Below are 14797 nucleotides of genomic sequence, written 5' to 3' on the forward strand. Positions count from 1 at the left end.
GGGGGGATGAATCACAGCAGTTACAGCCAGGTAGGAGTTTGGGGCAGGACTGGCTAGCTGGACTGGAAAGGGTGCACCAGCACCATGTTATAGTCCTGAGAAGGTGACAGAGAAGATCATGTCAACAGTTGACAGAAAAGAAGGGTTTTGGGTCCTCAAGAGCTCAACTCATGTCTTCCAAGAGAGCTTAAAGCACCTCCAGAGCTCTTTGGTGCCACCAGGTTTCACTGACCTCCAGCCAGGCTGGGCTCCTGCAAGGACACAGGGAGCCATCTGCACCCAGCCAAGCAGATTTTGGTCTCCTTACTGTGCAAGCTGGGACACTCTCTGGTTGTGCCTTTCCTGTAAGGCACTGGGAAGGGCTGTGACACCCAGACACGTGGATGCCCCTGGGTCCTGCTCCCTGTGGAAGGGGCCATCACTGCTTGGCACTGCTGAGATTCTGTGGCTTGGCTGGCTCTTTGCAGCTTGTGAGCCTGGGAAACACTAGTAGGATTTGCCTTGGTGCCTGCTGGTGATAGGAGAACTGAGAAGCACGTCCCAGGAGCTCTGCCCAACATTACTGAGCATGTGTAGCAGAGGCATGGCACTCACACAGTCATGGTGCAAGGACAGAGCTGTGGGGTCATGGAATGCTCCTCCCACCCCCTCAGCATCCTTCAGCTGCCCTCTGAACTCATCCCTAACCTATATGTGCTGTCTCAGCTCTGGCTGTGGCTGGTGGAAAGATGAAGAGCAAGTAGGAACAAATGTCCCTGCAGAAGAGCTGGTCTGCAGCTGGGGACTGGAGGGCTGAGGTGTGAGGAGTAGGTCCATGGGCTGTCCAGAAAACGCTTGGCTGTGGACCACTTGGCTTCCCCTGTGTGGAACCATGGCAGGCAGTCTGCCCACTGCCAGTGTGCCAGCAGAGAGTAAGAAGCTGGTATGGAACAAGGTGTCCCAATTAGCTCACCACTAATCTAATTAGATCTCTGTGGGGAGGACTAGAGCTGGCAAAATGACACAGCTGCCTCCTTGACCAGCTACTCAACCTTTCCTGCCTGCAGCATTTTATTTTTCCGATTTTTAACCTGCAGTACTGATTTTTGTCTGGCTCAGCAGAACCCACCCTGCCTTGGGTCCTATTGCTTCTCACCAGCAAAGCACAATTCATGTGTACGCAAACAGACATTCAGTGATCACACACAGCATCTAAGCTCTCTGCTCCAGTGTCAGGGAACAGCTGCTGGGGCTGCAAATCAGAGGTATAAGGAGACAGAAGGCAGGAGGTAGAAGGCAGAGATGATCAGGAGGACATGGCAGAGCACACCAGGTCCCTCTTACTCCCTCCCTGAATGACAGCAAGCCATGTAAGCCTGCCTGCTCTTCCCACAGCTGCCCTGCACCACCCCAGAGAGCTGGCAAACAAGCTTCAAACCAGACCGTTCCTTGTAATCGGAGTCAGTCAGTGTGTGTGTTACGCTTGAGTTGATGGCTGGTGTTAAATTCAATGCCTTGAGTATTGATTTCCTTGCACATCCCGGACTTTGTTAAAGGGTTAGCTGTGAACTGAGATCAAAGGGAGGTTAACTCGTTTCTCATAAGTGGTAAAGCAGACCTCTAGCAAACCTGGGCACCGGGCCTCCTCCACAGAGGATGCTCCATGCATGTTGTTAGCTACCCCAGTCGCCTCAAAAGCCAGATAAAGTCACAAAGCTGCCACAAAGCAGGGAATAAAAATGATCCCAGCAACTCCCCATGGACCCCCAAGCTATTATGAGTGCACAGTGGGGATGAACAGCATGGGTTAGCACTTCTTCTCCCCAGATGTTCCCCACTACAGGGAGCTGCTCCCCTTCCAAATAAAGGGTGGAAGCAAGTCTTTGCTAGCTGCACCCCGAAAGAGGCTGCCCCTGGGGGGCTTGAGAGAGGAGCAGAGCCCTCTCCAGGAAGACTGGGGTGTCCTAGAGCTATGGGTGGTAGAGAGAGAAGGCAAAGTTGCTGCTCCCCAAAGGACCACCTGGCAGGGACATGTTACCCTCCATACCATGGCCACATGTAGAGAACAAACTGAGCCAACACTGCCATCAGCACCACCTCAACCTGTGTGGCAACATGCCTGCTCCACTTTACTTTCTTCTTGCTTTCCCTGCCCCACATAAAGAAATTTTGGCACCAACAGCACCAAAATCAGCAGGTTTTGCCAAGGCAGTAAGAGTTAAGTGCACAAATAACATGACACTAACAAGCTTTACCTCTGCAATTTTTAAGGGATGGAGGCAGGGAAAGAGGTATAGGAGACAATCTGAAATTGTTATCACTAGTATTAATGAATGCCCAGAGGCACCGAACAAGAAGCATCCATTTCAGATGAACATCTGTCAACAGTTAAGTGGTAAAATTTCAGAAGTAGCTAAGGTACTTCAAAGCCTGGATGGCACCAGCTTCCCAGGAGGCTTAAGCACCCAAGTAATTTCTGACAGTAGGGCCCTGGCCCCTAAGTCATCTGGGCACCAATGTTATTTCTTAACTCCTCTAGTCCAAGATCTACTTGCAGCACAGTACAGCTTTCCAGCATCCATATTTTTCTTCAAATATTCACTGTGTTTCACTGGCACTGTACGTTCCTCCCCAGGGTGGCAGCATGTCCAGCTCTCCCAGGAGCCAGACAGCTTCAGCTGAAGAAATTACAGTACACTTTGTCCCTACACCCCTAAAAATCTCAACCCAAAGCACCCAGAAATGCTGGTGGCATAATTCCCCATGTCCTGCAGCACTGGTAGGGAAGAGGGACCCATTACAGACCATCTTTAGGGTGAAATCCTCAGTGGGAGCTTCATTCCTCAGCACCTATAGTCACGTTTAACTATGAGGTCCTCTGTATAATGCTAAACAGGTCCCCTACCCCTTCTCCCCTCTCCCAAACTCCTGCCCCAGCAGCCTATTTAAGTGAAAGGTTTATACCAAAGTGCTTAGGGAATATCTGCTCAGTGCCCAGCATACCAAGTGCTGAAGATTTCACTTAAACTCTCAGCATCTGTGTATCTCAACTAAATTAAGCTATTTGCTATAAAAGAGCACAATGACAGTAATGGAATAATAACAGCATTAATAAAACACAACAATCCTCGAATGAGAAGTGGACGCATCAGCTAGCTTCAACCAAGAGAAGAAGGCTATTTTAAAATCACACACAAAAACCATCTGGGGGTGGAGAAAACCAACAAAAGCTCCGAAACACAGAGGTCAGACTGAAATTATGTTTTTAACCTTAAAAGAAAGATGCTTGCCAGAGTCTTCCCAGCCAGAGAGCTCCCATGCCAGTTGGAAATTAATTTCTACAGCTCCCAGCAAAACAAGGGCTTAGAATGAGTATGCTGGCTCCACAAAAGAGGGGTGGGAGCCCTTTTTGGGGGGGAGAACACAGAACTGAAAGCCCAAAATAGGAGTGAGGTTTATTTTTGGGGACAGACACATTGGAGTAGGGGGTGATGCTGTGCTGAACGTGTGAATGCTGAGCTAGTGACCAGGGCCAGATGCTGCTACATCATTATGCAAACATCCAGATGTCTCAAGCTCACCACAATGCCATTCCCCTCTTGGTGGAAAAGTCGCCTTCACTCTATCCACAAATTCTTCCTCTTTCCTTTGTTTTGGATAAGGGCAAGATTAAACACATCCCCTTCAGTTCTGAAGTCACCTACACACTGTCTGTTGCAAAGACAAAATAGCCCTGGGACCTGCAGTAGAGGTAGGATGAGGTGTACCTGAGGCAAAATCATGCTTCTGCCCCCTTCAGGGGATGAGATTTAGCACATGGTGATGATAAGGACAATTAAAGTGCAGTAAGTATGTTGTGCTGTATCTCTGAGATCTTGCCACAGCCCTGATCCTATCCAAGGCAACACCCCAAACTTGCCTTGTGGGATACTTGGAGGGTGGGTGACCCTGGGAAGGGAAGAAGATGAAGGAAAAGGAGACTGCTGTGTTCACCACCAGCTTCTTATTGACCACCATGTTGAGAAGCAGCAGGTTTGAGCCAGCAGCAGGCAGGGTCTTGGTGTTTCTCTTGCAGGTATATTTCTCTAGCCCAGGCCTTTCCCCACGGGCAGTGAGAACCCAGTCCCTTCCCTGCCCAGGCTCTGGTTTGGCTGCCTCTGCAGAGGGTACACGAGAGCCGCTCCTCTCCTCACCCCAGCTGCCCAAAGCCCACGTGCAGATCTCCTCGAGGATAACGTGGCAGAGACAGATGCCACCCCACTGACACGAAGGAAGGAAACACGACCCAGGTCACAGTTGTGCAGGTGAGCTCACCACTGTCTACCCTCCCTCTGTGGCACAGCCTGAGCCACACTGGGTTATCCCTGACTCCAAAAACGCGTTAGGCAGAAGGTGGGGAGTAGCTAGCTGGCTTTCCCACAGCACAGTGAACACCATCTTCGGCTCCAATTGCCTTTTAAAAGGAGCCAAGAGGGACCAAGAGGTCAGTGGTATAGTGCCCATAGTGCCAGGCTCATGTGCTGCAAGATGGCTGGAAGCCTTCTGGGTACAAGTCCACAGCACACATCCTCCTGCCGGTCTCCTGAGCAAAAACATTCAACTCGACTGAAAATCTCCCCCAGGTGATCCTCCAAACTTGTACCTTTCTAAATTCCTATGGAGAAAATGCCAAAGCAGCAGTTGCCTCACACTCGAACAGGCTGCAAGTTTCTTTGTTTTCATTACAAATTCCAATGCTGATGCCTTTTTATTTTTTTTTTTTTAGCCATTTCTGCTCTGCCCCCCAGAGGTGCTGCTGTGATTGAATGAAACACAACCCCAGGCTCCAATAAGTGTATTTCAATTACATCTGTCACCATGTAACAATGTAATGATATATCATGTGATATTAAATCCATGGTAATCATATCAGCGATTTTTTTAATAGTGCACTAATCACATTATTACATCTCAATAATTAACAACAGAAGGCCTAAAAATCCTGGATACAAACCAGAAAGCTCAGAGGGTCCCCAGCTCCTGCCTGGGAGAGCCCTAGAGAAGAGCAGGTTGGGAAGGGGCTGCCTGGCGGGCATGGCACAAGGGAGCAAGGGCACAGGTGTCTGGCACTGGCACTGGGGTGCAGAGCTCGCAGGTAAGACCAGATTCTTTCCCAGTCACAGACTAAAAGAGAAGCAATTATTTTGGAGCTAGGAAGAGGCACTTCTACATCCCACCTTGCACAACATTTCTCCCTTCTCTTCTGCTGCCCCTGCACTGCCACTTTTCCTCCAACAAACCAGCTCCTCTTCTCTGGTAAGTGCTTTGTGAAGGTGTCATCCTGAGGCAGACAAACACTGCTGGTGCCCCACTGCAGAGGGAAGGACAGTGTCTTGAAAAGGAAGGATGATCCTACCAACACATCCTTACCAGGCTGCTGGAAGAATGACATCATTTTCCTTCTCCCCTTGCACCAACTTGAGACATGGTTGAGAGAACCTCACCTCAAAAAGCCACTGCAAGGCTTGAAGTCTGATTTCTTCAGCAAAACAAATCTGTCAGCTTAAAACTGAAAACTGGTGAGAGTCCTTTGGAGGGACAGTGGTCCTCTCACTCACCACCTCCACTCAAACTCTTGCCTGCATGGCTGGAGCAAACTGGGCCTGAGGTTCAAAGCACTGACTGACATTCCTTCTGTGGAAGGGAGTCATTCCGTTTTGTGTGAGCAATCAGCTCCCCACAGCTCCAAGCTGTATTTTACTCCTTGCAGGATGAGGGCAAAGGCAGCAGAGAGCAGTGGGTGGCAGCTGGTGCAGAGTGCTGGAGTGTGGGGAGTCCCGTGCCGCACCATCCCCGGCTGTGACAGAGCTTTCTTCCAGTTGCAGCCTGGTCAATCTAGCACTTTCCACATCACAAGCTGATCTGAAGAGAGCCTCATTACCTGCCATAAAGTTCCAGCCAAGCACTTATCTCTTAAAGACAGGATTTAAGAAATATTTGACTGATCATTTCTCTCCTCATTTAGTTTGGCTGCTCTGAACCAATTCAACCTGTGAAGTTGAAATAGTGAGAACAGGAGGAAAAGTGTGGGCAGGCAGTCACACCAAACACTGCACACAACGTCCCAGCTCCCCTGCCAGCTCTTCCCAAAGGGTCACACCCTGACTCAGCCTGATTGACACAGCCTCCTATGCCAGGAGTGGCCATGGAGCATTTCCCAACACTGGAGACATCTTTTCCTCCCAACCCACAATGGGACAGGCATTTGGGAGATCATTAAAACCCTGGTATCCAGATTGTACCTTTATGTATGCTTGGGAATGCCAACTGCATCAATCCCAGACCTGGGAGAAAAAGATGAAGAGAGGGATGAGCCAGGACTGACAGCACCACCATCCCCACATCTTCAACTGACCCAGGACAGGATAGTCCTGTGTTCTTAATCTCTCTGTATGCCTTCCTGCTATCCCACTTTTCAGCTCCATTGTCCCCACAGCTGTGCCACACAGCAGCAAAGGTGTCACATACCCAGCAATGCCCTGCTCTCTCCCCCACCGGGGCCAGAGCCTGCAGAGAGGCTGGGGGTAAGGTCACAGGGAGGTGAAGGGGCTCTCAGGGCCAAATAGGAGTTGCAGCACAAGCAAAGAGGCCCTGCTAGTCATTTAGGGGTGATCCTGCCGAGGGCAGGCAAGACAGATGGACAGACATCTTGCTGGCCAAGGCAGTGCAGTTGGATTTTCTCTCCTTCCCTCATTTCTTTTTTCTTTTTTTTGCCTTTTAATTTTGTCTTGGAAGCCACGATCCTTTAAAGACGTGCACGTCTCATTAGCTCTACCTTGACAATCATTACTGTTCCTGCCAAGGCAGGAGCAGAGCTCAGCCCAAGCGCGGGGGAGTCCATTACCTTGTAGTTAAAGGGACATTGACAACTCTGGGCTGCCTGGTGGTCTGACTCCCCCTTGGAAGCAGGATTGCCTCTGCACACTGTTGTTCCCCCTCCTCTACTGAGCAATAACCCCTTGCTTAATCCAGGCAAGATGCAAATATTGCAGTGATGGGTTGTCCTGCAACCACCACCAGGCACACGCTGCTCCCCTGGACGGGGACTTGTAGGGCCAAGTCTATTCCCATTGCCTCTGGGGGAAGATGCACTGCAGAACCCAAACCTTCCCAACACATTGCACATGGACTGCACAAAACCATGCAACTTCAGCAAATGCATGCTCTTGGACAGGACCACAAGACCCAAGCCCAGCTATGACCAAGCAGAGAGCCCAAAATGTCCACAGAGGCCATATTAGAGGGTAGAGTAAGGACTCCCATGAAGGACCCTGGGACAAGGGTGCAGTCCCCACATATGTGTGCCTGGTAGCACAACTTCAGCAAGCTCTGTCCTTGCTTCAAAGTTCAGCATAACCTACACCTGTGAGTCTGTCCCTAGTTTTTTGGCTCTGCAGGGTGCAATGTGGGGCACCACATACCCAAAGGTAGGGATGAAGAAGGGTTCAAGTGGGTGAGTATGCAGTGATGGGTGATCCCAGGAAAGAACCCTACTCACTAAAGATGCTGTCCAGAGTCCTGTTTTGGCCCATAGCTGGGGTCTGTTACTCTCTGAGGCTGTTCCCAGAGCCTACTTTGCTCCACCCCAAGGTTGTTAACAGGGAACCTGGTTCATGTTATGCAAGGGAAGAACTCCTCACTCAGGAGATTTCAGGGCAAAGACCCCAAAGCAACTTTTGATGAAATAGCCCCTGCTTTCTTCCAGTTCCGGAAGGGCTTTGAAGTCTGGTGCAGTCCTCAGGAAGCAAGCACAGCAGGGTGCAGTCCTATGGAGATTATCCTGCTTCTTTGTGCTTTGCAGGATGGGAGCTCTGCTTCAGCCACACTAACTCCTCAATGCTCTCCGCAAAGCCACGGCAGGAGACAATAACACATGGCCACGGCTCCGAGCCACACTCCAAGGGAGGATCCTACCTCCACACAAGGCTGTCCAAGAACTTGACAGGACTCTGTTTGAAAAAGATGTTGAAAGAAATGATCTCTTTAAGTGCAATGGGAGATATTTGTCTCTGATTTACCCTTGGCTTTTTGCTCTGGTTCAGGTAGGAGCGGTGTGGGATGGCTGGCAGATCTGAGAGCATGGCACGCCCCAGCGGGCAAAGCGAGCAGTGCGGAGGAAGGCGCGAGTCAGTTTGGAGTGCTCCCCATTTATCAAACTCACGCAGCCCGCCAGCAGAGCGAGTCTTTCCATCATTACAGCTCTCAAAATCCGATTCATACCACTAATCCTGCCTTCATTCTCCCAGATTAATAACATCTCTTTCAACCTTCACAGTGTGATAAATAGACAAAGAGAGAACAAAAGGAGAAACAGAAGTGAGAGAAAGAGCCAGAGCAACTCCACATAATAAAGAGAACCAAGAAAGGGGAAAGGAAAAAAAAAGGGAAAAGAAAAGGGAAAGAAAGGAGCCGGCACACTTGACTCTGCCATTTACTTTAGCAGATTCTCCCCAAGAGCACCCTGCCATCCTTAAAGAATGTAAAACATTGCTCAAAGGAAAGGCTCGTTAGCAACCCTGACCAGCTCAGGTTTGCTGGAAATCTTTTCACTTCCAACCTCTGCTCAGGTCAGCACTGAAAATGAGCTTGTTGGTTTCTTGTTCTGCTCCTCCCTAGACTCCCACAGAGGCAAAGCCTCCAGCAAAGGCTTGCTCTCTCCTTTATTTAAGGCATCAGCTTGGAGGGGAATGGGAGGCCTTAGATGGTGCCTTTTCCAGGGGTGTCCCAGCAGTTCAGCAAGCCCAAAAGAGGCTGGCAGAGCAGCAACTGGCAGACACAACAAGGGCTGTTCCAGAAGCCAGGATCATGCATGGAGCTTGGGATGGGGATGAAGACCAAAACCATAATGACAGCAGAGCAGACATGGGGCACGAGTCTGGCTGGAGATCCAGAGGAAAGGAAATGCCTGCATGAACAGAGCAGAACTGCAGCGGGAGTGGCACAAGCCCCAGCTCCCCAGGTTACAGTCTGTGTCCCCTGGGAGGAAGCTCCTGTTCCTGCCTGTTATGCACAGCCCAAACCCACATTTAGGCGACTGGAGTCCCACTGATGATTGTGGAGCTGCAGTCCCCCTGTATGCCCATGCCTGCTCCAAGCAAGGGAATGGCACTCACAGGTACCTCATTCCCAGCACTCCTCTACTCTTATTTGTTCAGAATAAACTGAGCCCTGGGAAATGGTGATTCTACAGCCCAGTTGGACAGTTGGACCCCAGAAAACCAACCCCACTGGCCCTGAGGCACGTGGACAGAGTTGTTTAGCTATTTCCCACCCACAGCCTTCACCAGAGCTGTGCTGTTCAGCTTTTTCACTTTGCCACGCTGTATTGAACACTCCATACACTCTCCAAGTTATTTTAATAATTAAATGTTTATTGGCACATTTTTCCCATACTGCTTCCACATTTGCCTGATTTTCTTTCCAGTGAGTGACTTCCCTTCGTTCAGTCCTTCCACAGGATGCACACCTGCAAAACATTTCCTCTGCTTTCCCCATAAGGAGCATCCATCCCCCCTGCAGCCCATCCCTGTGGACTCCTGGCAGGTGCTGTGCATACTGAACACCACCTTGCCAAGCCCAGATGAACAGCTTAGGCAGAGCTCTGGATTTCTGGCCAGGATGGTGCTCTATTATGGCACTCTCAGCCCCCGTGCAGAGAGTGGGCTAGGTTGTTTTTTTTTCCTCTCTTCTTTTATACTGTTCCATATTACTCCAGGCTTTGAAGTACAGAGAAAAGCAACACTCAATGTGCCTTTTTTTTTTTCCTTCTCCTTAAACCTACCTTTATCATAGCAAATCTTTTCCTTCTCTGCTGTGTCGCTGGAGATAGATATCAAGCAAAAAAAATGTCTCCTCTTCTAACAATGGGTTTCCCTTCCCTTCTGAACTTCAAATAGAAAACTCTTATCTACAGCCACAGTTGACCAGAAGAAGAAAAGAAATGAAAACAGACATATGAACTGAACCCAGGCTCTCTTTCTATTCACTTGGAAAAGCTGTGCTGGGTTCTTCACACAGAGATGCTCTGAACATGTTTATAGCAAGTATTTACTCACTTCACTAGCTATCCACCCACCATAGAAACCCACCTTTCCTCAAGAACAATTCTCCTCTGCTCCATGTACCCTTTTCAATCTCTTCTTTGCCTAGCAAACACCATGTACCTGGGCCATCCAGCACAATGCCTACACTTAAAGGTGGGGACAGCAAGAGCTCTTCAAACTCAGCTAAGAGGAACTGCAGTGATGCCCCTGGCACACAGAAAGCATCACTTCTGTACAGTGCAAGTTCTTTAAATGACAGGATGGATCACAGGTCAGACCTTGCTGGCTGTACCTGCACAAGATGCCTTGCATAGGCTGAGACCAGGCTACTTCAGCCACCCATGACCTACCTGCATCCCCCCCCGCCCCGTGCAGCAGTCATGTGTCACTGCTGGTACAGCCAGTTCCTCCGTGTGTTTTAACACTCCCCTTTGAACAATCTTCTGGAGCTGCTCCAAGGAGAAACATACAGAACCACAGAACTTATTTTCCTTCCCCACTTTGGACCCTGGGTACAGACCTCTGCTGTCCTGGCTTTCCTCCCCTTCAGTGGCTTGACTCTGGAGAGGCTCTGCCAGGTCCAGTTGTTGTCAAGCCACCCTTGCTCTCTGCCCAGTTAACAGAAGTTAAAATGTGAGTACTGTGCTTGACAGATAGTGTTTCTCCCACGTCACAGTGCCAGGACCAACACACATAGCATGAAACACAAGGAAGCAGGCACTACTGCCATCCCCCCCTCCCACTGTGTCCTGCTGGGCTACATGTGCTTCTTGAACCCTTCCTGCTTTCAGCCTTCTCACACAAGCCTTGGGGAACCTGGCCTTACAGCCCTGGAGCACCTCCTGGCTACAGCCACAGAGTTCCTATTCTTCTTACCCTCTCAAACCCACCCTGAGATCAGTTACGAATTCATTCACAGGAGACTGCTGGACAGACAAACTGTCTTCCTCACCACACATGGCATCGTGGGCTCTGCCACCAGAGATGGACATAGCTTCTGCCATTTCCAGTGTTGTCTTCCAGCCTGCCTGGGAGGACCAGAGTCAAAGAGACTCGTTGCTGGAACTGGAGTCAAATTCCCAAATCAACTGGGCCAGAGGACTGGAAACTTTCCAGATAATTCTCCATTAGAAATAAGAACTTTCCTTCAGCAAAACCCAGACCTCATCATCATTCAGGGAATTTGGAGCTCCTGGCCAAAGGGAGGATTAAATGCCACCTGAGACATGAGCAAAAATCCTCCACAGTCACACTTGGGGACAACATCCAAGTCCAAGCTCTAACTCATTTGGACTGGAGACAGTTTTGGTAATTCTACCTGCCTCAAAGCAGTCCTCAGCCAGGAGAACCCATCCTGTGGCCCTCTGCAGTATCCCACAGAGCTTCCCAGGCAACAGCATTATTCCCTTCATGTTAAACTCTGTAAGAGTCCCCAGTGCTCTTCCCATGGGGCTCTCCTGGTGTTGCAGAAGGCTCCTCCCTGTGGAGCTACAATGTGAAGATCCATCAGACAAAGCACCTTCTCTTCAAGCTGCCTGATGACAGATGTTCAGCCAACGGAGCAGTGGGATTGGCAGAGCACCGCAGAAGCGCTTTATAATTCCTGCTCCTCTCCTCCTTCCTCAGCGTCTCCTGGGAGAGACGCGATGATGAACGGTGACATAACTGACTGTTCCCAATCAAGGTAATGTAAGTAATGACAGCTGACGTGATTCCTGGAACGTGCAGGCACTACTGGCCCACGTGCCTTGCCTACCACAGGCAGCACCGCCAGAGCTTGTGGAGGGAGAGGAGACCAGAGCATAAAGTCTGGCTGGGGTACAGGGGAGAGAGAGTCCCAAGACAAGAGACTGTTGCAAGAGACAAACCAGCTGCAAATAACTCATTACATCAGTCTGCAATCAGAGCAGGAGCCAAGGGGAAGTGGACAGCATCTATGTCATGGATCAAACCCCTCCTGGCCTGTGTACAATGCCTGCCCCACACCAGGACACCACACCAGAGCAACACCTGAGACTGTAGCACTGCTAGTCCTTAGAAGGTGGTGTGTGGGGGTCTTGCTTGGTCCCTCAAGGTTCAACAAGGCTTTAATTGCCCCAGCCCTGCCCCTGCTCCTCCCACCATCTGTGACTATCTGGATACAGGAACATTACATCAATAACATGGACCTCGCCTTCCCATGCAGCTGCTGGACAGGCAGAACTATGTCATCTGAACCCAAAGCAAGGGGGTGCAGCAGCCACAGATTGCATACACGGGTGTTCAGAGACTCACAGAGGGAAAGAAAATACTGTGAAATCTCATACCCACAGTCCTCTTCCTTGAAATTAGTAGGCAAATTTAGCATGCAGAGAAACGACCGATTAATAAACCAGCATTGACTCAAGAAGACCCTGAATAATACATAGTGCTTGTACATGGAAGGGGAAGAAGTCAAGTCCTTCTGCCTGTCGAGTGTATCTGCCTCCCAAGCACTGACATCTGATGAGAAACCTCCCTGCTAGCCACACACAGTTCTAAGCAGCTCTTCAGAAATAGCTTTTGTTAAGATGAAGGGCAAAACTTTGCACCAAGTTAGCCTGGCATATTTGGCACAGGTCCAAATATGGTGCTATTTTAAATGCAATTAGTACTGCCTGTTAATAAGGTTCCTTTACACCTGCCAAGCGAAGGATGCTGCTGGGCGTTTGGAACCTTAACCATGAGGCTGCCCAAACCTCTCCTTCACCCTGTCTGCACTGCAATCCTCCCAGCAGCTCAGCCATGTCAAGAAAAAGTTGGATCCAAATAGACAAAAGACTGAGGCAGAAACTCAGCTGCAGGTGCTGGGCTCCACCATGCCATAATGACACCAGATGAAGCTATGAATTAACTATTCCCTTCCACAGCTTGATTCCAGCTTCTGTTGTTTAATGCTGGTTTTGGTGTGAGACACTTGAGCAGTGGCATCAGTATCCCTGTGTGGTGCTACTTTCCTAAATGATGATGTCTGGAGAAAAATTTGCTCCCTTCTGAGAATATTCCAAACCAGATCTAGCAGAAAAATGGTGTTTACCTTGGCAACAGCCACATTTGTGTAGGGTCTACATACAAAATGTTCATTCTGAGAGGGGTGAAATGCAGCAGAGCACCATGGATTTGTGAAGGTAGCATCAGTGAAATCAGTGAGTGTAACTCAAGTGCTTTAATTTTTGAGATGGGGAGAAAAACTGAACAGCAGCTCAGGCAGAGGCTCCCAGTAACTGGTCGTTCTGACTCCTGTGGCTGAGTGACCCTCCTGTGCAGACAGCCCACAAGGATGCTGCATGGATTTAATGCCTGCAAAGCAATTTGAAAGTGAAAAGCCTCGCAAACGAGCCTTGTGGCTGATGTCCAGAGGCAGGAGAGATGAGACCTAATTTCTGTTTCAATCTCTGATATGGATCACAGGAAAATCATCCAATCCCCCATGCCTCAGTATCCCCATAATAACATCTGTTGAGTGGTATGAGCCTAAATTAATTCATGTCTTTAAAGACCTTTAACGTCTACTACCCGAAGACCAAAGGACCATCACTACTCAAAACATGAGCTGTGTATGGCACAAGGTCAGAAGGCATTTTAAAAAGAAGCCACCCAGTGCAAAACACAATGGAAAAGAAGTGAGCAGGAAACAAGATTTGCCTTCTTCAGATGTAAATGAGTGCCAGCTAGCAGCAGAGCTCCAAAGACACCCATTTTAGCACCAAAAAGAGTTTCTACAAAGGGACCCAAGAAAAAAATGCGATAAACAGGCTCAGTTCTCAGAGTTTGATTTCCACAGCAATAAGCACAGAAACTGAGCCCAAAGAAAAGATCTGTATTAGAATCCAAATCCAATCATTCTGATAATAAAGAAAAGACATCTGAACTGGTGCAGAACTATTTCCAGAGAGAAGTTTGTCTCCCCATCCCTTTAACATACTGCAGTGGCTCAATGGAAAAATACTTTAGAAGTTGCAAGTTTGGTCATAATGTGTAAAAAGCCCCTGAAATGCGACATCATTTACTCTTCTGTGGTATTGCTCAGCAGAGCTAATAAATCTTGCATGAGCAGAGCTGATTCTAATTTTCTAATATGAAAAGGCATTTGGATTGAGAGAGAGGGGAAGATAAAAGTGATTGAATCTCCAATAGCCCAGCGTCAGTGACAAGAAACATCCTGCTATGGACCCCAAGGAAGAATGGCTCCCCCTCCTCCCTGAACCACAGGCACACTCACCTGCTTGCACATCCAATTCTCCCTGCTTTCTGCTCGCCACGTCTCAGTCTCCCCTATTGACAGGACGTGGTTTTAAACACAGTTACACAAGTTATCATTTCTGCCTTTTGATCAATCTGAATTTTCAGGACAATTACCCTCTTAATCAATGATTGCTATCAGCAGCCCCTTGGATTCTTCACCAAGGCAATCGTGCCGCCGGGGCAGACAGCGTGTGCATATGCAATGAAGCTGCGGGGAGGCACAAGTCCATCTTCCCCTGACGTAGTCGTCGGCTGAAAGGGTGGAGAACTGTGAAGGCCACTTCAAGGAACACCTGATGTAAAAAATAAGTGGAGGGAATTAAAAGGGACATTGTGCAAGGTATCTGTGGCACAGCTGGGCTGGGGGGATCAGGGACCTGCTGAACATAACATCGAGTTGAAAAATAAACCAACTAACACAAGAGATTTAACATCCACCGAAACCATATATTTAAGAGCTATCTATAGCCAGC

The 14797-nt window shown here is 49.1% G+C and overlaps 1 protein-coding gene across 9 annotated transcripts in view; it reads right to left on the minus strand.

The window, feature by feature from the left end:
* Positions 1 to 14797, minus strand: part of ERI3 (ERI1 exoribonuclease family member 3) — a 131039-nt gene that overhangs the window by 49176 nt on the left and 67066 nt on the right. Inside the window, exons 7-9 of one of the 9 annotated variants that reach the window (XR_004498484.1) lie at positions 14439 to 14617; positions 14302 to 14354; positions 9369 to 9484 (exon numbers count right to left, since the gene is read on the minus strand). The exons of 3 other annotated variants lie outside the window; for them this stretch is intronic. Coding sequence is in view for 4 of the 6 variants with exons in the window: in XM_033516387.1 (XP_033372278.1) it covers positions 14480 to 14617 (138 nt within the window). In the remaining 2 variants the exon portion in view is untranslated. 5 more of the 9 variants (XR_004498483.1, XM_033516387.1, XM_015636138.2 and 2 more) reach the window with 5 other exon arrangements.

This window comes from Parus major, chromosome 8, assembly GCF_001522545.3.
Source record: "Parus major isolate Abel chromosome 8, Parus_major1.1, whole genome shotgun sequence".
NCBI classification, from domain to species: Eukaryota; Metazoa; Chordata; class Aves; order Passeriformes; family Paridae; genus Parus; species Parus major.